The sequence below is a fragment of the Telopea speciosissima genome, chromosome 7 (assembly GCF_018873765.1).
Source record: "Telopea speciosissima isolate NSW1024214 ecotype Mountain lineage chromosome 7, Tspe_v1, whole genome shotgun sequence".
NCBI classification, from domain to species: Eukaryota; Viridiplantae; Streptophyta; class Magnoliopsida; order Proteales; family Proteaceae; genus Telopea; species Telopea speciosissima.
In genome coordinates, this window is record NC_057922.1 from 61,460,039 (window position 1) to 61,483,634 (window position 23,596).

Consider the following 23,596-nt stretch of genomic DNA (forward strand, 5'->3'; position numbering starts at 1 on the left):
TTGGGAGGCAATCATATTCTTCCCGTTTTAACATTCATGATTTCATCTTTTCCAACAAAAACATATGACTCCATCCTGCTCAATCAAGAGATACCAATCTAAACACCATAATTGTTCCAGATTCTCTTTTTGGGCATACCTGTGCCCTTCCCAACTCAGAATGCAAGACCCCATTTGTTCCAATTCGAAACTTTTGATTCTGGTTATCTCAGATTAAATATACAAGTCTACCATTTCTAAAAGTTCCCAATTGTTCATCCTAAGACAAGAACTAGAAGAACTGATCTGGGATAACTTCAATTTGTTGAGAGAAAGTTGGGATAGTCATTTGCACCACCGCCACCATCGCGACCAAGAAAGGTGTTGATGTCATCTTTCCCTCTCTCAATACCCTCTAGGCGCCGAGTCTGATCGAAGAGTTGCTTCGTGACCTCATCGAAGCCATCCACCACTCGCAGGTTCAGCCTCCTGATGGTCGTCAGAATGTCAATACCTCCCACCTGATGAAGGTATAGGGATTCCTTCTAGGTGAACAATAGGTCTTTGCTCCTCCAATGGACATGTTGATAACGCCGACCAACTGTGCTGCAGTGAAGGCTATAGGAACCCCCTTGACATATGAGACAACCCGATAATTTTGTATGCCCGGGTTCTCGGTGTCCAGATTTGTATAGAAATGGCAAATGAGTTTCAAGTAGTATGGTTCAGGAAGGTTGAGAATGTTGGTCCACCCCAATGCCTCAAATCTCTGCCCCACCTTGTAAGCTCGAGATCATCCAACACTACATCCCGCCCTTCCATTATATTTTTGAAGCGGAAGTAGTCTCGATAAAGCTCTTGGTCCTCTATCTTTTGGAACCATAGTGGATCTAGGACAGTTGGTGCAATTTGTTCTACGCATGCACGTCGTGTTCTTGGAGCCATTGATTGTTTTAACCCGCAGCCAAAAGCCAAGTAGATAGCAAATTAATACCTTGAATGCTAAGGCCTAAGTAGATGATCAATGTAAGGTTATGGGGTTTAAAACCTAGCCTTTGATTCTTTTCCCAAGGCAATTAAGTTACAACAGGATTCTTAGGCTAGAAATTTCTGATTTTTTTTTTTATCAAATTGTGATCTAAGAAGTTGGGGAAAAAGGGAATGCATGGCCACTATGTGAATGCAATCATACATGATAGAGGTTAATGGCCATTTTATGCCTAGAAAGTAATATTTTATACAAAACAGTGGGTTCAAGCAAGAAATAGGTTTATTCAATCATGGAGCATGCCTTGAACTTCAAAGAAAATTTTCAGATTTTGTGGTTGGAAGTTTGAATCTTGGGAAACAAGTAAATATGGTTTGTGACAGCTCAGAGAATGTAAGCTAAGCCCTATCTAGTAAGACCGAATCAAATATGGCAAAAGAGAAGAGGAAAGATTCTAAGGATTTTATCAACAATCATGTATACAAGAAAATATGTTTGAAGATAAGACAATGTGATAATTTTCTATGAGATTTTATGGCATGTAAAAGAATTAGATTTGAACTTGGAGAGTTTTCCCAAAATATTGTGAATTGAGAACTTTACCACAATCAAAACCTGAACATAATCCTAGTAAAATTCAACTAGACTTGACAAACATAGCAACAATCTCTAAAATGCTTGCAAAGACTTGAAAATTTATAAAAGATGCAATAATCAAACAAGGATCCAACAACTTAGTGTCATCGATCAAATAGGGCTTGATTTACACCTAAAAAACCCTAGTTCCGGCCAATCGGTTTGGTATGAATTTGGTGTACATGGCCATGGGTTTACAAGCAAAATCAAGACATGATCACAACTTGAGATGATTCATCCCAAATCCAAGAAAGAGAAAGTAGGAATGAGAAGAAAGTCATATCATGAACAAGTAAGAGTTGAACCTTGAGGCTTAAGATTACAAGAAAACCACCTAAGGGGAGCTTGAACGGAAGTCCCTGTAGAGCTTTTTCTCCCTGCGGTTATGTCCTTTTCTTTGGAGCCAAAAATGAGTTTTAAAACTCGTGGCTCTGTTTTGTTAAAATTCTACGAACAAACGAACGAACGGATCCACACTCATGCGTCCATCCGTAGATCCGTTTGACTTCAACTCTCTCGGCCTTTGAGACTTCTGAGACCGAACGAACGAACGGATTTGCATTCCACATCTGCTCGTTAGTCCGCTCTACCTATTTTCACGGAGGAGCCACGAATGCACCCGGTGCGCGTCGCTCGTGAGTCCACCCGATTTTCTTTTAAGATTTTGAGCCTATTTTGGAGACCTTTTGACCACACCTATATGTGATGATCTTGTGCCTATACCCTAGATCGGACACCCCTGTTGTGTGACCCATTTGTGGGGACCACATGAGTCTAGTTAATACCTTGAAATTGAAAGAGGTTAGGACTTGTACCCGACTGGGCCAGCTAATAAGAACTAGCAGGCATTGGTAACCGCTGTGACTCCTCTCTTACCTAAAAGGAGAAGAGTTACCCTTGAGGATGAAGATCCATAGACCCTATGAATGTAAGGACTCAAACCTTATGGATAGGGAAACCTAAATCTATGCGGGTAGAGACCCTTAAGGGGGTGCGTAGAATCTAAACCTGTGGGTAGGTACTAGGAAAGGAAAGTAATAGGCTGGTTTGGGCTGTTTATTTGAGTAAGCCATGAAGGTCACGTGTATTTGGAAGTCACTCATAACACCTCAAGCTAGTGACGACTCTATTTAAACTTTACTTGGTTTATCCAACCTTGTTTAGACTCATAGAGGGAGTCCTACACCGTGATTTGACTTTCCAAAAAAGGACTTAGTGAACCGTGCACTGAGAACTTCTTGTTCTTGTGGATTGACCTAGATGATGGATATGTCCATAGGGATTTGAATGTAATTATTGAATCTATGCCTACATATTGGTGTGATAAATATATATATAGATATCCCTTAGAACCTTGGACTTGTGTGACTAGAGTGATTCTCTGGTACTACAAGTATGACTTACCTCGACCTTGCTATGAAACTAGTTGGAGCCCTGACCTTGGTTGACCAAACCTTAGGGTAATGAATAATGAATTTAATGACCGAGTAGGTTAATTTATTGAGACCTGCTTGAAGAGTTGACTTGGACCAAAACTATTAAAGGGTTATTGGTTCTCGAAAGAGGACTGATGTGGACTCTTCCTTGTGGGATAACTGTGTAGTAGGTTTAAAGGTTGTGAAAGCTGAAACTGAAGGATGTAACAAGACCTTCTCCAACGACAGATATGAATGGGGTAATGGATCACCAAATGCGTTCCCTCCGTACTGGGAGTGAACAATAGGAGATTCCATCAATATTCCAAATCATTCTAAAGTTGGGTTAGGTAATGAGACAACCAGATGTGAAGGCCTTCAGAATGTAAATCCTATGTTGGGTCATGGACAGGTTAAATCCTGTAACCCAAGAATGACCAGAGTAGTGAAGGCTAGAGTGGTATCACCTGATCTGGAAGATCTAAGGAACCTTTATTCCTTGAGACTTAACTTAGTAGTTGGAACCCTGTTTTCCTATGGTTATTGTGAACCACACCCCTGTGGTAATGTGACCTTGTAAGGAAAAGAGAATTGTGGAACCTGACTTGCTGTGACATGTAGGCACTGCCTCATCTTGACCCGACCTTTGACTTAGTTTAAGATGTGGGTGACTTGGGATGTTGTTATCCAACAGCCCTTATCACTTGAGACCCTAGCTGCCTCAAATTTCGGGGACGAAATTTCTTGTAAGGTGGGGAGAATGTTATACCCGCACCTCAGGAGTATAATTAATTATTAATTCTTCCCCGTGACGTGTAGTTATCACTGCCACGTATGCCGGTGAGTTGTTCTCACTGGTGGTCAAACCCAGCTATAAAATTATTGACCATAGTACGAGTTTGCCTGTGGAAACTAGTCGGGACCACGGAGGTTGCACCTTGACGTGTCAGGGGTAAGTAATTGACCAAATTTTGTTGTGTGCTTACTGCCCTCTCAAAGCCCTCGCAGTGTGGTCCAAAGGCCCTGACCTCTTATGGTGGGAACCACCTTCCTACTCGCATCGGATGCAAGGTTACCGGCTACCTCCGACCCCGCATCCAATGTCGCCGACAAGGACTCTTGTGGGTGAGACCCTATGGCTAAGGTGCTATGGGTGTCCTGCCATGTTTGACCCTACCCAAATAGACCCTAGGTTACACTTATGAGACCTTATCCAAACAGGCCATTAAAAGTGATTTTTTTTATATGAGAGAAAGGGGTAAGACTATTCCTTAGTCTTTCTTTTTTTTTTTTCTTTCCTAACCTAATCGTGAAAGGAGAGGAGAGCTTTAAGGAGAGGGGGCGGCAAGGAGGAGAAGAAGGAGAAGGAAGGGAAGAAGAAGAAGGAAATGGCTGCTGGGTTTGGAGCTTTAAAGAGGCCACATCTTGTGTATCTCAGACCAGGTAAGCCAAGTGCCCCTTTTCCCCCCTTTTTCTCTCTTTCTCCCTTGCTCGTTTGAGCTTGGGTGGTTTGTTGGTAGCAGCCCCAAGATGGGGTTTTCCTTTTTTGAAACCCAAAGGGTTAGCTCGAACCATGTGTAGTTTCCCCTTGTAGGATGCTATCCCATTTTCATTACAATCCTATAAAGACCTCTATTTGACCTCTTGCTGAATCTATTTGATTCTAAAGCTTCAACCACCAAAGAAAACCCTAAATCTGGATTTTTGAGCTTTTGATCCTTTAAACCCCCTTAAATCTTTGGATGTTGGGTGTTCTAGGACCCAAATAGACTCCAAGACACCCCCTCCCTAGTCCCTTGAGGCTTAGAGAACCAAATGGGACAACCCTGGGCTTTTAAAGACCTTGAAATCACACTTGGGTTGCATCGGAGGCGAGTCTGCGTGAGTCCGATGTTGCCTCCGATGTGTCCCGAGCCTGCAGGGAAGGTCGGAGGCAAGGTCGGAGGCAAGATCTGCGTGAGTCCGATGTTTGCCTCCGATGTGGCTTGAGCCTACAGGAAGGTCGGAGGCAAGGTCGGAGGCAAGCCTGTTGAGTCCGACGTTGCCTCCGATGCGTTTTAAGGCTTATAACTTATGTAAACCGTGGGGTTTCTCTATGAGGCCTCCCCTACACTCTCTCACACTCTTATTCACTTCTATAGGCGCCAACATATATGTGCAATGGAGTGATTTTGAGCGAGAATCGTTGCGCTTATACAAATTCTATGTGAAGTAATTGGTGAGTGGGTTTGGGTGACTGTTTGAGCTTGTTTACTATTGCTTATTCATGCATTTATGAATTATATTGTGACATTATCATTCAAGCATGATTGCATATTTGCATTTATTCTTATTCGATGATGATGATTTGGATGATATGGATTTGTGTTGGGTTACGGTCTGGAAATCTGGCACGGAACCCCGAATTACGTGGAATTGTATATTACATCTCATTCTTGCATGTATGCGCCGTGTTGTCTTGGTACCGGTGTTAGATGGAATGGGACGTTGACACACCCGGATGTACCTCTCAACACGATAGGATTCATGTAGTATATCCGTGGTTAGGCTCGGTTCCCTATGCTACGACCCTTACCAACAGGGGTTTAGGTGTTGGGTAGCGAGCACTTGCACTGTGGAGAGTTAGAGAGGCCACCGGGGTAGTAATGGTTATCGGGTCCGCCTCGGGTGGTGATGACTACGACCGGCGCGGGCTCCATAGTAATAATTGAGGTTGCATTGTGGTGAGAATGGAAGGATCCACAATGTCTTCCCGAGTTATTGCATAGTAGCATATACCCATTGACTTAGCATTGTGTGTTAGGTGGTAAATGAATTAATAATAGCATGCACCATGGACTATTTGTGATTGTGTGATTGTGCATCCCCTTTTCTCTCTCACTAGCTCGGTGGAGCTAACCCCCGTGTACACATTCTTTTTAGATTTGGATGCGAGATGATTCTTGTGGAGCTAGAGACCGTGGACGAGGATCATGGCGATGGTTGCCCATGATGATTGTGCCTACGGGTTGTCTTATTACTTGGGATCGTTCCGTTTTATTATTATTTTAGAGCATTGTGCTTTGTATAAACTTTTATGTTTTACCTTTTTGGTAGCTACTTGATGGTCATAGGAATTTTGTAACTATGTTACTTATTATCATTAGCCAATGAACATCTTATAATCATTTCATTTACGCTTCCGCAAACTCTGACCTGTCTTGGAATGTAATATTCCTTTGTCTTTCGTACTCTGATATTATTGTATTTTAATATTGGTTTATGACTGTGATTTGGCCACTACATCGAGATCCTGGCGGTGAGGTGGGATGATGCGTGTCACCCCAATCATATCCTGATATTGTATTCTATCCCTTGTCAGGATAGGGGTGTGACACTAAGTACTTGGATGCTAGATATTGGTGTTATATGTGCTTTCAAATTGTGAACCCTGTCATGGAAGTTGAGATCAAATGGCCATTCTGCGAGAGTGATTTTGTGGAAGAAATGGATAGGAGAAGAGACCATGACAGTGGCGACATCGATTTGGGTTCTGACCGAGCACTCTCCCTTTGGGCTCCCATCTTGCTGGGAATGACGGGTAGTGGTCCTCGGCGCTGAAGATTCAGGAGAAGATGATGGGTGATGGGGAATTTTTCACTTCCACTAAAAATTGTTTGCAGATAATTACTTTCCCAAACTATTTCTCATTCTATTCTCTTATATGTCTAATAGTTACCAAACAGTTTTCATTTTTTTATAAAAAACGTTTTCGTTAATGATTTTTTTTAAATAGAGCATAAAAAAATTGAATATGATACCAAAAAGACCCTTAGTTCAGTTTCAAATGACTGAATTCTGTTTCTGCTTTCGTTTCTGATTCTTAATTGACACCCTTAACTTTGGGGGTATACATTGGTATTTATCTTTGCTGTTTAGAAGCTTTACATGCACTCAGACATCCCTCTACCTCAGAGGACTGGCCCCTCATGGTGGTCTTGTTATGCATTGCAACATCGATGACGCCGGTTTTGAAATTTGGACTTGGTTTACCATCCCTGAGTTATGTGATCTGTTGGATCTTGGTTATGTATCTACAATTGACAAGCTTTCAAACAATGCTCTAAGTACTACAAGCTAAACACCAGTGTTGAAGGCGTATCAACCTTCCAAATTCTAACTTACAGAGGTCATAGGTGATTATTGACATGGTACAATATAAGGAAAAAAGTTTGAAACTGAACAGAGATGGGGTAGCCACTAGACAGTGTTTAAGAATCAGAGGTCAGGCTCACCACAGAATGCATCTGGTTCAAATGATCTAGCAGAATCATCATTGTAAATTCCAGGTACAGCCCTACCCCCAGCTTCATCAGAAGAGATGTAAGAATTCTTCTGATTGCCTTCATGGTTGAAAAGTAGAACACCACATAAGACTAAAGATGCTGCCAGCCCTACTAGTGTGAATTTCAATCTGTTTAACACTGGTTTGACCTGAAATTGGAGAGAGAGGTGTGTTTAAATGAGTTCAACCATTGAAGAATTCAGGCAAGTCAACAAGGAATAGATTGCCCATCAAAGTCTTGAAGGTGGTATGTGATCTTGCCAAAGAAGGCAACTAAATTAGTAGTTAGGCTCTATATGTGTCACTCACTGAATATGAACCAAGAAGGCGATCTCGTGCCAAGACTTCTGCAGTTTTCACCCATATCTGTAAGGAAAAGAAAGACCCTGCTTCAGCTATGGAAAACATATGTGATATTAGGACAAAATAACAGAGACAAGAAACTGAATAGGCTATAATCCGCGTTTCTGTCAATCCTATTTTGTGTTCAGTCTGAAAATAGAGAGACTAAAGACCTGCTTTTTTATCAGAAAGTTATGTGAATCAGTTCAACAACAAGAAGTCAGCCTTATCCCAACTAAATGGGGTCGGATACATGGATCCTTGCCCTCCAATCAGCTCTATTAAAGGCCTAAGCTATGCATGTCTTCCTCACCACTTCTCCTAAGGTCATTTTAAGTCTTACTCCTGACTCTTTTAGTTCCTTCAGTCTGAATCAAATCACTCCTTCGTAGGACTTCCGTTGAACATGGCTATGTCACCTTAAACGACTTTCTCATAGTTTAACATGAAACAGAGCTACTCCCAAACCAGCTCTAATATGATCATTCCTTACTTTATCCTTCTTTTTGCTCTATGAATCTGTTCATGATGAAGCTGTAATGGAGCCTTTAGAGCATCAAAAATTGACTTAGTATGCCTCTTGGTAGAAAGACACTCTTCCATGAAGGATCAAAACGATTCTAAATCATATACTATGATGAAATTAATAGAATCAGGTCCTGAGTGAGAAACGTTTTACAAGGGGATTATGACTGATGAGAATTGGGTACAGAAAGAAAAGCAGACTAATCCCAGAAACTTACTATACAGGAGTAATTTTAATTGAGAACCCGAAACTCTAAAAAGAACCAATTCAGTGAAGTTGGAGATATATATATTAAACAGAAGAAGAAACGAAGAAGGGAAGAAAGGTTACCTGGCCATCGTACCACCCAGTTTCTTCATCTGCAACCAACCCAAAAAGACTCATTTCACTCCTAATTCACAACACTGAATTAAATTGGAAAGAGGTAAAAGAAGAAGAAGAAGAAGAAAAGGAAGAAATGGTTTATACACTCGACAGTGGCGCTGAGAAGACGATTTCCAACGTAAGCCCAACCGAGGTACATACGGAGGACGGCGAGAGTAACAACAAGGAGGCCACTGGAGGCGGCGCCGAGAACACAGTTGAGGGGCTGTGACTCAGGATGAACGATGCCGAGCCAAGCAACGGGGAGTCCGACGAAGAGAGAAAAGGAAGCCCCCATGAGGAAGAGACGAGAGCTGTAATCGGGTAAGTCTCCAGCTGCCCAGGAGAAGGGGAAGGAGGCGGCTAGGCTCTGGTACTCCTTCACGGGTTGTTGGTCCACTGGGACGGGACACTCTGTTTCTGTTCCTGGTGGTATGCTTCCTCCTCCGTTCCTGAAGGAAGGCGATGAGGAGGAGGAGGCAATTGGGAGGAATCGCCGGCGTTGTTGATGATGATGTTGGAACTGATACTGATTTCCAGGATATCTGATGTTGTTGTTGTAGAAGAAGAGGATGGAGGTTGAGAAGGTGGTAGTTTGAGGAGTTGGGCTGGTGCCAAGAAGCCCTGTGACTGGTGCTTTGCCGGAGTCCGGCTACCTAAACGCCGCAGCCATGGCAGTGGTCTCTACACTTGGACCTCGCTGCCTGACTGCCTGAGTAAGAAAGGGGAAAAAAAAATCCTCAACTGTCTCTTACCACTCGATTATGCCACGTGGATAGATGATGATGTTGATGACTTATTTGTGTCGGAACTTTTTCTTTGAACTATGAGGGAGGGTATATTATCACTATCACCCTCTCTTTATCTCTCTTCTCGTATGAAATGATTTTGTTGATCTTTTATATACGAAGCTATTCCATCACCCCTCATTAGTGCATTTTTTGAAACTTACGTACAAAAGTAAAGTTAAAAAATCATTGAGATTCAAAATTGGGATGGGCTAGGAAGAATTTACGAGTCTCCTAATGTTTCGTTTGTGTGATACAAAATATTGTAAAACGAACCCGATAATCTTACATACTTGATAAATTTTGTATAATAGAGATGAAAATATTAAGATAGATGTGTGAAAAAACAAGGATAAAGTATGGAATGAATATATTAGATCAGACTTGGGAGTAAGTCCGATCAATGATAAATTACGAGAGAGTTGTTTAAAGTGATATGATCATATTCAACGGAAGCCTAATGACATTTCAATAAGGAAGAGTGATATAATTCCAATTGAAGGAGCTGAAAGAGCTAGGGGCAGACTTAAAATGACAATCGAAAAAGTGGTCAAGAAGAAGATGCATAGGTTAGGGCTTGTTTCAAGTATAACCTCGGACAAAGCCTAGTGGAGGTTAAAGATCTATGTCGCAAACCCCATTTAGTTAGGATTCTCTTAAGGGGTTGAGCTATGCCTCTCTCCTCTTACTATCCTCTTACTATCTTTCACCATTCATTTTTTGTATTTATTTCCCATATTTCTTTTGTGGTCTTTTTCCATATCTCCTTTTCTATCTTTTCTTTCTTTTTTCTTTTTTTTTTGGTTAAAACTATTTTTTTCGTACTTTGTTTTGTTTGGATCTATGTAATCGACCCCATTAAGTTGGGATAAGACTAAGTTTTTTTTTTATTGTAATAAATTTTCTGTTTCTGCATTTAAATTTTGTCCTCAATCAAAGATCATTAAAAACTAAGAAAATCCCATAATTTGCTTCATGGAGAATGGGAAATTGGGTAGACAATAGACATTTAAACCCCACCAATAAAGGCTGGAAGTAGAGCTCTCTGGTCTAGAACAAGTGTTAAGTAATTAGTGATACTTTCTTATTACCAAAAACCCATTGCAAACATTTCATCTTTTCCCTTTTGGAAGAATAATTAAATGTACACATGCATACACAATTTGTTCCCACGCTGTTCCTTCTCCATTGCTTTCCTCTTTCTTTGTTTTTTTTCCCCCTTTTTCCTTTTCTTTTTCACAACAATTTAACAGAATAGTACAGACGTATACATTTCCAAATGCTTTCACATTTTTGTGAATGAAACCCCTTCCCACCCCCAACCCCCAACACCCCCCCCCCCAACAAAAAAAAAAAAAAAAAAACATGAAACAATGACAGTATATATTGTTTTCCCCTCAACAACTCTCTACTGAAGGTTGAAAAAAATACTTCCCCGTGGTATCTTCAACCGCACTTTGCGCAGTCATTTAACAGATCCCCACAAGACACGACTGAATTTCCTTGCTTGGTTGGGTATTGGTCCCCACTTTGAATGAACCAACAGCCCCAATTCAGTCCTATGATTTTCCCGTTTCCCGCCCTTAATAATGGGTGACTATAAGTATGTGTTTGATTCAAATGATATCTGCAACTAGAGTTCTGCTGCCCCAGCTCTTTGAGCATCGGCAAAAGTTGTACTAGAATGCAATGGTGCTACCCCTGTATGGAGCTTGCCCTTTAATTTGAGTTCCATGCCTATGATTTTTCAACTAATAGGTGCTGAAGACACTTGAGACGGGACATAAGCTGAGCAAAAGAAGGCCGCAGGTTCGGCTCACTGCACAAGCAACAAAAAAAGGCTCATTATATCAAGCTGTTTTCCATAAAATAAATTTCTTAAGAGTTTCATTATGCATTTTCCTTTCCTAGATTTTACTTCTTTTTTTTTTTCTTCCAAGTCAAAAGAAACCATTGGCAATCTCTACCTTATGCATGCCATGCAGGGACCTACCTCTGCCAACAATCACTAATGATTTGCCCCACAGTTGGATCAACCTCTTCAGGTATCTCAAGGCGTCTATTTTGGAACCCAACGGCTCCAACTACCTGCATTGGATTCATTCCGCCCCATGGCATACGTAAAGTAGCCAACTCCCACAAGATCACACCGAAACTATAAACATCACACCTGCGCGTAGGTCAATTTGATTTTATTAGCACAATGCAAAGAAAAATTACAGAAAGCACAACTGCCCATTTTTTCAAAGGTTCCTGCAGTTAATGTAATCAATTTCACTACTTACTTCTCATTGGATGGTTCATTTCTGAGAACTTCTGGTGCCATCCATTCTGGCTGCAGTTTAACAGAAAATGTTCGTCTTAGATGAGAACTTTATAAAACATATGAATAAACAAAATGACATAATGATATTGTTAAGAACCATGGGTTTAGCATATTAGCACCTTACATTAGGGTTTTATCTTATTTTCCCTTTTTCCCTTTTTACCCCTTTAGAGTTGTAACTACATTATAAATAAAGTGGATCTCTATCATTAACGACAAGTCACATCATTCTCCCAACTCTAATTCTGAATTTGGTATTTGAGCTCAAAACCCTAGAATCTTTTTTGTTTTTCACATTGTCCTCCACCGCCGCCGTAGCCTCCTTGTCTAGCATGGTAGACGACACTCGCACCATCCACTTGAGTTTCTCACGTTGTCGGGCCTCCTCACCGCAAATTCCACTGCCATTGCTGCAGCTGCCTTGTCCGCCAGCCTTTCCCACCGCTGCCGCTGTCTCTGCCTCTTTCACGCGACCAAGGTCGCCTCCCCTTACCGCTGCAGTGACCACCACAGGTTGCCTTTACCACCGCCGCGACCCACAACTCGCCACACATCTTCCGCCGGCACCCTTAGCTGCCGGTGCTGCTACCGCTGTGACCTCCAATCTCCGCGCTACTTCCGTCGGCGCTGCCACCGCTCGCCACCGCTACGACCCGCAGGTCGCCGCACATCTTTCACTGGCCCTCCTAGCCATTGGCGTTGCCTCCGCTCGCCACCACCACAACCAGCCAGTTTCTGTGCCTTCTCCACCGGCTCCTTTCATTGCCAATGCTGCTTCTCTCTTGCTGCGACCCTACAGGTCACCAACATGCCTTTCCGCCGGTCCCTTTTGTTGGTGCCGCCGCGACTTGCCTAGGTCATCGTGCCCCTTTTTGCTTCCCTTTTTCTGGTTATCGAGTGATCTTTCTCTACCCTAGATACTATGGTTGATGATCATAGTTGTCAAGGCGTCGACTAGGCGGGCGTCTAGGACACCTTGGCTGCCTAGTTGGTGTCGCCTGGAATTTGCACCCTCTCCACCGCCTTGGGTCGCCGCTACGCCGTGACAACTATGTTGATGATCCTACTGCTACCTCCATTGGTGTACCCTCCACATGTACAACTAAGGGGCACTCACTTGGTCGCTCGAGTTACACTGGGCATCACACTCTCCAACCTGGCCCCATCAAACTAAATGATCAAAACTATCTTACCTGGTCACGGGCATGTTTTCTCACACTCCGAGGACACAATTACTCTGGCCTTGTTACAGGAGACACTCCAAAGCCAATAGATCCTACTATTGCTTCCACATGGTTGTCCAATGATGCGTTGGTTATGTCCTTCCTGCTCAATTCGATGGAGCCCTCTGTTAGTCCCAGCTTTGTTCTCTTTAATTCAACCAAGGACTATGGGATGCAACTCGCCAAACCTATTCACAGGCAGGGAATTATGCCCAGATATATGAGATACAACGTTAGGTTCGTAGTACTACTCAGAAGGAGCTATCTCTCACTGCCCACTATTCTACCTTGATGGCTCTTTGGTAGCAATTAGACTTCTATCATCCCGTTCCTATGGTTCACCCTAATGAAGCTGGTACATTTCAAAAGGAAAGGGAGATGGAATGTGTACATGACTTTCTGACAGGCTTGAATCCGGAATATGACCAAGTTCGGGTCCAGATATTAGGGCGTGATGCATTCCCTACACTTCTTCAGGCGTATAATTTTGTTCAGTCCGGAGAACACCACCAGATTGTTATGATGCCTCCCGCTATTCCTGTTCGATTTGCCTTGCTCACTATACCACCTACACCTGTCATTGCAGATCCCTCCAAGGCTCCTACTTCTACATGGGAACCTGTAAAATGTGATTATTGTGGTTGCCCTCGTCACACATGGGAGACTTGTTGGAAGCTCCATGGGCATCCCAAGGGTGGGTGTAATCCTAAACAGGGCAACACTCGTTCCTAGGTTCATCTCTCTGAAGTACTTGACACTTGCCCTGTTTCTTCTACTACGACACCCTTCTCTCTGGATCAGATGGCTACCACCCAAAATTGGTGACACAACTGACCACTGGTTCTTCCTCTTCTCTCGTCTCCAACCTTGTCCAATCAGGTAATTTCCTTGTCTCATCTATGAGTCCCTTATGGTTGATTGACTCTGGAGCTACTGGCCACATGACTAGTAACTCAGAGGTTTTCCGTACCTATCCTCCTTTATCTGGTAAGGATAAGGTATGTGTTGTCGATGGGTCTATGTCCTCCATCTCCAAGAAAGGTTAAGTCTCTTGTTCATCCCATCTTTCTCTTTCTTCTGTTTTACATGTCCCAAAATTATGCGTAAATTTATTATCCGTATACCATTTAACTAGTGAATTGAATTGTTTTTTTTTTCTAGTCATTGCTTGTTTCAAGATCTGGCAACGGGCGCAACGATTGGGTATGTTTGGGTTTGTGATGGTCTCTATTACTTGGATTCTATCCCAACAGTACCACTCCCATCTTCAACTCACACTCTCTGTTCTAATAGCGCATCGACAAAGCTTCATTACCAACACTGCCGTTTGGGACTCCCTTCTTTTCATATTTTACATTCTATGTTTCCGGACTTGGTTAAAGTTTGTGGTTTGGAACAACTTCATTGTGATGTATGTGAATTTGCAAAGCACACTAGAAATTCTTATCCTATTAGTGATGTTAAAAGCAATGTTCCCTTTTCCATTATTCATTTTTATACATGGGGTCCTTCTAGGACTGTTGATCGTAATGGTTTTCGATGGTTCATTACATTTGTTGATAATTGCACACGTCTCACATGGATTTATCTTCTACATAATAAATTTGATGCATTTTCTTGTTTTCAATCCTTCCATGCCATGCTTCGCACTCAATTTAATGCCACTATTAGGATTCATAGAAGTGATAATGGTACGGAATATATTGATAGTAGTTTTCAGCAGTATCTCACTTCTCATGGCATACTCTCCCAAACTTCTTGTGTCAGGACACCTGAACGGCAAAATCGCCATCTCCTAGACATGACTTGTACCTTGATGATTACTACTGGTGTCCCTAAAACCTATTAGGGAGATGATGTCCTTATTGCTGCCTACCTTATTAATAGGGTTCCCTCTAGTGTCCTGAATTTAAAGACACCTCTTTCTTTTCTCCCAGACCTTACTATTGCCTCCTCCCTTCCTCCCAAAATATTTGGGTGTGTTTGGTTTGCTCATAATTCTTCCCCTTCTTGGTCTAAACTAGATCCTCAAGCTCTTCGGTGTATTTTCCTTGGTTATTCGGCCTCTCAAAAGGGCGTCTTCCGATTCAGGGGGAGCTTATAGTCCAAGGGGAGCCTACGATTGATAGTACCAGTGTTGAGGAGACGTTGGTTCATTCTGTTCTTGATCCGAAAATGATAACCTACACTCGGAGTAGATTCAAGAAAAAGGGTACCATGAACGACCAACCATTACCCACTGCGACGCCTCCACCAGATTCGTCTCCACCATCAGGTAATATCTCTCCTACTTCTGATAACGTGTTTGATCTTGCTAACCCTATGCATGATGACCGTCCCATTACTATTAGAAAAGCCATTTGTTCCTATACTCAACATCCCATTTCCCATTTTGTCTCTTATAAATCTTTATCACCCTCCTATCGGGCTTTTTTTCCTTCCCTGTCTTCTGTGTATATTCCACAAGACTGGAAAGAAGCCATCAAAGATCTGAAGTGGAAGGCTGCCATGTTAGAAGAAATGCAGGCCTTGGACAAAAATGGTTCCTGGGAATTTTTCCCTCGCCCTAAAGGGAAGAAGTTGGTTAGATGCAAATGGGTGTTTACAGTCAAGCAAAAAGTTGGTGGCACTATTGAGAGGTACAAAGCACGTCTGGTTGCCAAGGGCTTCACCCAAACCTATGGAATAGATTATCAAGAAACCTTTGCACCTGTGACAAAAATGAATTTGGTTAGGGCATTGTTGTCATGTGCTGCCTATCAGGGATGGAACCTCCACCAATTGGATGTCAAAAATGCTTTTTTAAATGGAGACCTTGAAGAAGTCTACATGGACTTACCTCCAAGTTTTGCTTCCCCATCTACTACTGGCCGTGTTTGCAAATTGCAGAAGTTTCTTCATGGACTCAAACAATCTCCTAGGGCGTGGTTTGGTCGCTTCCTGAAAGCCATGCAGAAGTTTGGATACCAACAAAGCCAAATTGATCATACCTTGTTTGTGAAGAAAATTGGTACCCAAATTACAACCCTCATCGTTTATGTAGATGATATAGTGATTATTGGGAACAACAATGCCGAAATCTCCCATCTGAAATCTATGTCAGCAAAGGAGTTTGAAACAAAGGATCTAGGACTTCTTCAGTATTTTCTTGGGATTGAAGTTGCAAGGTCAAACAAGGGTCTTTTCATTTCCCAACATTAGTACATATCGGACCTTCTTAATGAAACAGGAATGCTTGGATGTAAGCTTGTAGACTCCCCTATTGAGGTTAATCATTAGTTGTATAGTGCCTTGGGTGATCCGGTTGACAGAGAACAGTACCAGAGACTTGTTGGTCGGCTTATTTACTTGTCTCATACCAGACCAAATATTGCCAATGTTGTGGGCATTGTTAGTCGGTTTCTCCATGATCCCAGGACGTCTCATCTTGATGTAGTGCACTGTATATTGAGGTATTTGAAGTCTGCCCCTGAGAAAGGTATTCAATTCTCTAACAATGGGAACCTAAGACTGGTGGAGGCATTTATCGATGCGGATTGGGCTGGGTCTGTTGGTGATCGGAGATCTACTTCTGGTTACTATTCCTTCCTTGGTGGTAACCTTGTCACATGGCGAAGCAAGAAGCAGTCATTGTATCACGGACTAGTGCTAAAGCAGAGTATCGTGCCATGGCCCAAGGGATTTGTGAACTCATGTGGCTTAAGGGACTATTGAGTGATCTAGGAGTTACTTTTGAAGATCCTATGCGCCTCTACTGTGACAACAAAGCTGCAATCAGTATTGCTCATAATCCAGTCCAGCATGACATGCCAAAACACATTGAGATCGACAGACACTTCATCAAAAAGAAGCTTGAGCAAGGAATCATCTGTATACCTTTTGTTAGTTCTGTTAATCAGCTTGCTAATGCATTTACAGAGGGTTTGAATTGTAAGGTGTTTCATCCACTGGTCTCCAAGTTGGGCATGTATAATATATTTGCCCCAACTTGAGGGGGAGTGCTGAGAACTGTGGGATTAGAATATTAGCACCTTACATTAGGTTACATTAAGGTTTTATCTTATTTTCCCATTTTAACCTTTTACCCCTTTAGGGTTGTAAGTTGTAACTACATTATAAATAAAGTCGACCTCAAATTAAGGACAAGTCAACATCATTCCCCCAACTCTGATTCTGAACTGATATGCATGTATAATTATTATTTTTTGGGCAACAAATATACATGTATAATTACTATTCTGGGGCAACAAATGATTCTTACACAAAGTCTATAGAATATTTTGTTTTATCCTACTTCTAAGTTGTTTCCTAAACAAAGCCTGTTAGGAGGAAAGAAACGATGCGAAATAGTACAAGTCGAGAAGTAAAGGGGAACCTTGTTATAGTTAGTGGAACTATGTTCATAATGGACGAACTGTAGATAAGAAAATAAAATTAAATAATCACAGAGGTACGTAATTAGTTGGAGTTCCCATGGAGAATTACCGTTCCAGCAGTAGATTTTGAAGACAAAAATGTGTGGTGTTTCAAACGTGACAACCCAAAATCACAGACCTGCACAAAGTATGGATACAAGATATTAGAAACTTTTAAGACGGATCTCCAGAGATAGGTCAGCAACGGCCCAGTAGCTTAAATAGTTGAAATTCTGTTTCAACCAGGGGAAAGGGAGAAAGAGAGAGAGCGAGCTTAAAATTGAACTAATATGCATGTCGCCCATAATACTATGTACTAACCAAAGCAAAGGGAAGTTTGAAGGCACCATTTGAGGTTGGAGTTTCAACCAACCCTAGGTCTTACAGACTTGCCAAAATAGGGTAGAGAGAGTTGAAAATTGCAACATCTTGCTCATAAAGAAGATTATGCAGCCACAGTTGTCAGCCCCTATTTAACTCCCCCCCCCCCCCTCCTCCTCTTCTATACACTCAAACCAAAAGATAATGGATTGAGAGAGAATTAACTTCTCTAACTATGGTCATAAAAAACTTGACCCTTCTCACTTAACGTTGTAATCATTTCAAAGTTCTAGAGAGAAGAACATAATTTGAAACCAAACACAGTCGAGAAATTTGTTTAGTCTCCAAGTCCTAAGAAGTCAAGCTCTTTGGCATCTGCCAAGATTTTGTCGTTCAGAACCTGGTAGCTGCTTCTATAATAAAGCTCCGGTACATATGACTAAATTAATTAATTCAAAGACTGAAAGAACACATGCAAAGTTCATCATCATTAGGATATCTAAATCGACAAGGCACAATTAAATTCTGGCCTACCGTCAAGCATCCAATATCAATGTCCTTTAAGGATTAATAATTTTGCATATACATTAGGTTGGTAATAGCTGCTAGCATTAACTACCTAAATTCACAGGCTTGAAAGGCATATAATAACAGAAAATAGTAAAGACAACTTGAAAGCACTTAAAGGACAAAAATTTGGTAATAACCACACCTTTACAACCCAGTTTTTATCAACAAGAAGATTAGGGGACTTCAGATCTCGATGTACAATGGTAGGATGGCTAGTGTGCAAGTAATTCATTCCCTTTGCCTGCAAATAAATAGGGAAACTTAGATGACATGTATATAACCAGATACTGCAAGCTTGGAACAATAATGATTTTCACACTTATACCACATCCAGAGCCATTCGCAATCGTCGCTTTTCATCAAGTTGAACATTGGGCCGATGCAATAACCTATATAAACTCCCCCTGCAGACGAATGGTAGAGAGATTACGTCCCACGAATTGATATCATTAGGATCCATCACAGATTACAGTACAAGGGTTGTTAACAATCAGTGGTTACTACAAGGAACCAATATTGAATACTATGGGCTATAATGTAGACATTTTCCTTCCATTGTCTCAAAATATTCTTAAAACAAACTTCGTGAATGATGAGACATAAGGAAAAATAAGATAGTATTTGATTAAAAATTCATTGAGATGAGTTAGAAGTCTCAAAAGACAAAATTGACTGCACATTCAGAGATTTCTCCACCAACATTTGTGGTATGGAAAACTCAGAAATTCTATCAGCTTAGCAATTTAAATGTTGTATACATTTATCACCGTTATGTGTTATGCATTCAAGCAGATTCATACTTCCAGCAGACAAGCATATGGGAGTTACAGTAATCAAAAGTATTATCTTCTTCAGTACACCCCGCCCCATTCTAAGCGAGAAAGAATTGAAGGAGTCACTTTGGATAATATCATGATTCATGAGCCGAAAAATTCAAGCCTATAGCCACCAATTTCATATAAGCACACTCGTCAAGTTTCCAAAAAAGCAGCATAGTTTATTTCTATTATATAAACAAAAAATAACAATCTCAGTATGCCACACAAAAAGATAAATATTAACAACCTAGGAAGAAACTCTGTCAGTATTGACAAATTTGGAGGGCGAGTAACTGCCCCCATAAAAAGAACAACATTTGGATGCCGCAGCCTTAGCATGATCTTAACCTGCATAGTAACACCAGTGGATGCTGTTTGAATATTTTGTTAAGAAGAGTGAAAAAAGCAAAAAAAAAAAAAACACGATTTGTACTGCTTTAGCAGTACATGACATAGTTTAACATTGTGATGCTTACTTCACATCTGAATTGCGCCAATGCATCACCTGAGAAATCTTGGTCCAAGAACTTTTTCACAGCAACTTCCTGTCGTACAGAACTAACACCATCAATAATGTAATAAAAAACAAAAAAGAACCAATCTTGCACTGGTAGAACCATTCATGACATCAATTTTCTATCACAAAAAAGGTCCATGATTAAAAACAAATTAATGCAGAACGAATGATGGATCTACAAGTGATGGTCAAGTAAGGATTGGAGGAAAAAAATCTAATCTGATGCTTGAAATGGCCAGATCTGATTAAGTATCACAATAGAAACTAGTGAAGAAATTTGAGGGAAAAAATATATGGGACAAGGCTTACCATAGGGGTAGAAATTACAAAAATAGATGGAGAAAATAACAAAGGAAATAGGCTGTCTATTGATGTAGATGAAAAAAATAGCAATGGGAAGGAAGAAAAAAGTGGTGATGTCGTATGGCTGACAAAATAGGATCGGATCTGAAAATCCAGACCAAAAGATGAAGCAATTTAATAGGGAAGAAAGAAAGTTTAGGAGAAAAGATAGACATGGTAGGTGTGATTGAGACTTGAGAGAATAATGTGAGAGAGGAAAAATCTTACCGAGAGTAAGAGAAAGAAGACAGTTTGCAAGGTAATTGAGAGAGAGTACACCACACAAGGCAATTTTCCAAACAAAACTATTCTATTCCAATCAATCAAAATTGGGGGGGGGGGGGTGGTTACATTGCTATTTATAAAAACAGTAATAAAATCTCCTAAATTGACTCCACTAATGACTCTTAACCTCTCTAACTCAAACATTTAACTTAAAAGGACTCTTCTAGATTAAACTAACCTGATTACTTAATAGCACATGGGACCCACACAATCTTATCCATGTACTTAATCCCATGTACTCCTTAAATCCCAACTTTTGGGCTTATAAAAGAGGTCAATTACATTTGAAAAAAACTCAAAACTAACAGGCCTATGGCCATAGAAACCAACCATGGGCCAAAATAAAGTATTCTAAGGCCCAAATGGCCAGATTGGACATCGTTAACTGCATCATAAATTAGGAAAGAATTTGAGTCAAAGGAGCTGATAATGGACCATAAGTTAGCTTAATAACATGGCAAAATAATAGAAAAGAAAACAATTCAGATATCACACTAGAACTAATGGATCAGCCAATTAGCTTAATAACATGGGAAAATAGTAGCAAAGAAAACAATTCAGATGTCACACTAGCACTTCTAGTAATTATGCATTAGCATATCAAAACTCTAATTTGAAAACAAATATTTAATTGAGGCAATTAAATTTGTCTTTACTTGATCTCACAGGTATAGAAACAAAATAGGTGAATAGAGACTAGATTAAGAAGAAAAAGATTGATGCTGTGTAGGTGCTTTTAATAAAAAGTTTTGAGTTGATAAAAATAAATTACAACTTCAATCTCTCACCCACTGAGCTAAACTATTCAATATTTTTATACTAGTCAATAGTCATGCAAACTAATCAGCCCCAACCATCTAAAATTTGCAAGTTAAATATCTAATAAATCAGTTCTACATTAATTGGATGCTGTTTAGCAAGAGAGTCCAAAGAATCTAGTCAAAATTTATTTACTAACAAAGTTTCCAGATTTACCATTAAGAGCAGAGCTCACATTGAGCCAATTCTCAAGTACAAGCTTACCATCAGTATGTTGACACTGAAAATATTTACTACACCCCCCTCCCAATCATGACAACTGAAGGTTAAGTTGAGGATGAGGAGAATCCAAATAGCTTATACCAGAGAAGGATAATTAATTTTTGCTAAAGAAACAAAAGTGTAACTTACAGTGCCATGCCAGTCTGCATGATACACCTCCCCATATGAACCTGGAAGATAAGAAGTTACAGAAAAGTACATCAGGAAGTAGATGTATCATAAAATAAATCATCACTATAATAAGTAGTCAGTAGCAAGGGTAACACAAAATCGGAAAAATCAAGTTGACTGATATTGAAATTTGATTCAAATACAAGCATTTAAAACCATGTTTCAATAAAAATTTTATATGGGATAATTGTTTGAATGGAGGCAAGACTGCAAAGAAGCATGTTTGTGTTAGGTTTTAGAGGAGAAAGAGAAGAGAGGAGCAAAGCTCCAAGGGAGGCAAAGTTCAAACACGATTTGGTGTAATGTGTTGTTTCTCTCAACTTGAGACAAACAGCCTTATATTGAGAAGAATATCTAATTACACTCAGGCCCTTAGCCTAATACAAATAGCACATAAAATACATAAGTAAGTGTCTAAGTACAAATATACCCCTGAAACTAAGTACTCTTAACACTCCCCCTCAAGCTGGGTGGTGTATGTCATACAAACCCAGCTTGTCTAACATAAAACTGAAGTGATGAGAACTAAGTCCTTTGGTGAATATGTCTGCCACTTGTTCACTTGTCTTCACAAAAGGGGTACAAATAGTCTTAGACTCTATTTTCTCCTTGATGAAGTGCCTGTCAACCTCAACATGCTTTGTCCGGTCATGTTGGACCGGATTATGTGCAATACTTATGGCTGCCTTGTTGTCACAGTATAGACTCATAGGTTCTGTCGTCTCAAACCCCAATTCTTGGACAAGTTTCTTCAACCACAAGATTTCACACACACCATGAGCCATGGCCCTAAATTCTGCTTCAGCACTTGACCTAGCTACCACAGGTTGCTTCTTGCTTCTCCAGGTGACTAAGTTTCCCCCAACAAATGTACAGTATCCGGAGGTGGACCTTCTATCAGAAATAGACCCGGCCCAATCTGCATCTGTATATACTTCAATTCTCAAGTTACCATTCCTAGAAAAGAGAAGACCCTTTCCAGGACATGACTTCAAGTACCTGAGGATCCTGTAAACTGCATCAAGATGTCCCACCTTGGGTGCATGCATAAACTGACTCACCACTCCCACAGCATAGGTAATGTCAGGTCTGGTGAGGGAAAGGTAGATTAACTTGCCTACTAATCTCTGGTATTTTTCAGCATCCACAAGCGGTTTACCACAATCTTCCCCTAGTCTGTGATTCTGCTCAATGGGGGAGGAGACTGGTTTACATCCCAAGTAGCCTGTCTCTGTAAGGAGATCAAGAACAAACTTCCTTTGACAAACATTGATCCCTTGCTTGGATCTAGAAACCTCAATCCCCAGGAAATACTTCAATGGACCGAGGTCCTTGATCTCAAACTGTCGAGACAAGTAAAGTTTAAGCTTTGAGATTTCGGCTTCACTATTTCCCGTGACCACAATGTCATCAACATAAACAATGAGAGCCGTAATAGTGCTGTCCTTCCTTTGTATAAACAATGTGTGATCAGCTTGACTTTGAGTATATCCGTTTTGCAGGAGAGCTTGTCTAAATCTTTCAAACTAAGCCTTAGGAGACTGTTTGAGTCCATAAAGAGCCTTCCTAAGACGACACACTTTCCCACTGTCACCAGTATGCTTGAACCTAGGAGGAGGATGCATATACACTTCTTCTTCTAGGTCACCATGTAAGAATGCATTCTTCACATCCAGTTGGTACAAAGGCCAATCAAGATTTGCTGCCATTGAGAGAAGTACCCGGATGGAGTTGTGCTTGGCCACTGGAGCAAAGGTTTCCTGAAAGTCAATACCATACACCTGTGTATAACCCTTAGCGACAAGTCTTGCCTTATATCTCTCCACGGTACCATCAGACTTGAACTTGACTGTGAATACCCATCTGCACCCAACAGGGACTCTCCCTTTAGGGAGCTCAACAAGGTCCCAAGTATGATTCTTCTCAAGTGCCAACATCTCTGTGTTCATTGCTTCTCTCCATTTTGGATCTGCCATAGCCTCAGCTACATTCTTGGGAATAGATATGGAGGAGATAGCCACAGAGAAGGCTATACCTGTAAGGGAAATAGAATCATAGGAAACAAACTTGGCAATGGGATTAGTACATGCCCGAGTTCCCTTACGGTGGGCAATAGGAAGGTCCAAGTCTGAGGATATAGGGGTAGAAGAAGGTATACCTGTCTCGATGGATGGAGACTCAGGATGAGGTGATGAAGAAGGATTTT

The 23,596-nt window shown here is 40.9% G+C and overlaps 2 protein-coding genes across 3 annotated transcripts in view; both read right to left on the reverse strand.

The window, feature by feature from the left end:
- Nucleotides 1–7,083: 7,083 nt before the first annotated feature.
- Nucleotides 7,084–10,074, reverse strand: LOC122668755 (uncharacterized protein ycf36-like). Its single transcript, XM_043865288.1, has 5 exons — nt 10,051–10,074; nt 8,679–9,225; nt 8,541–8,569; nt 7,652–7,708; nt 7,084–7,491 (listed from the first exon to the last, which is right to left on the reverse strand). Exons 1-5 carry the CDS (start codon nt 10,072–10,074, stop codon nt 7,276–7,278), a joined length of 873 nt encoding a protein of 290 aa, XP_043721223.1. The 3' UTR covers nt 7,084–7,275.
- A 766-nt stretch (nt 10,075–10,840) lies between these two features.
- LOC122669849 (probable serine/threonine-protein kinase SIS8) overlaps nt 10,841–23,596 on the reverse strand; it is a 36,757-nt gene continuing 24,001 nt past the window's right edge. For both annotated transcript variants that reach the window (XM_043866722.1, XM_043866721.1), the window contains 9 exons: nt 21,349–21,389; nt 19,511–19,579; nt 19,282–19,382; nt 18,542–18,620; nt 18,359–18,457; nt 17,396–17,464; nt 11,647–11,696; nt 11,355–11,531; nt 10,841–11,180 (listed from right to left, as the gene is read on the reverse strand). In XM_043866722.1, the coding sequence (XP_043722657.1) occupies nt 11,099–11,180; nt 11,355–11,531; nt 11,647–11,696; nt 17,396–17,464; nt 18,359–18,457; nt 18,542–18,620; nt 19,282–19,382; nt 19,511–19,579; nt 21,349–21,389 (767 nt within the window). In that variant the 3' untranslated portion in view covers nt 10,841–11,098. The remainder of the gene's footprint in view (nt 11,181–11,354; nt 11,532–11,646; nt 11,697–17,395; nt 17,465–18,358; nt 18,458–18,541; nt 18,621–19,281; nt 19,383–19,510; nt 19,580–21,348; nt 21,390–23,596) is intronic.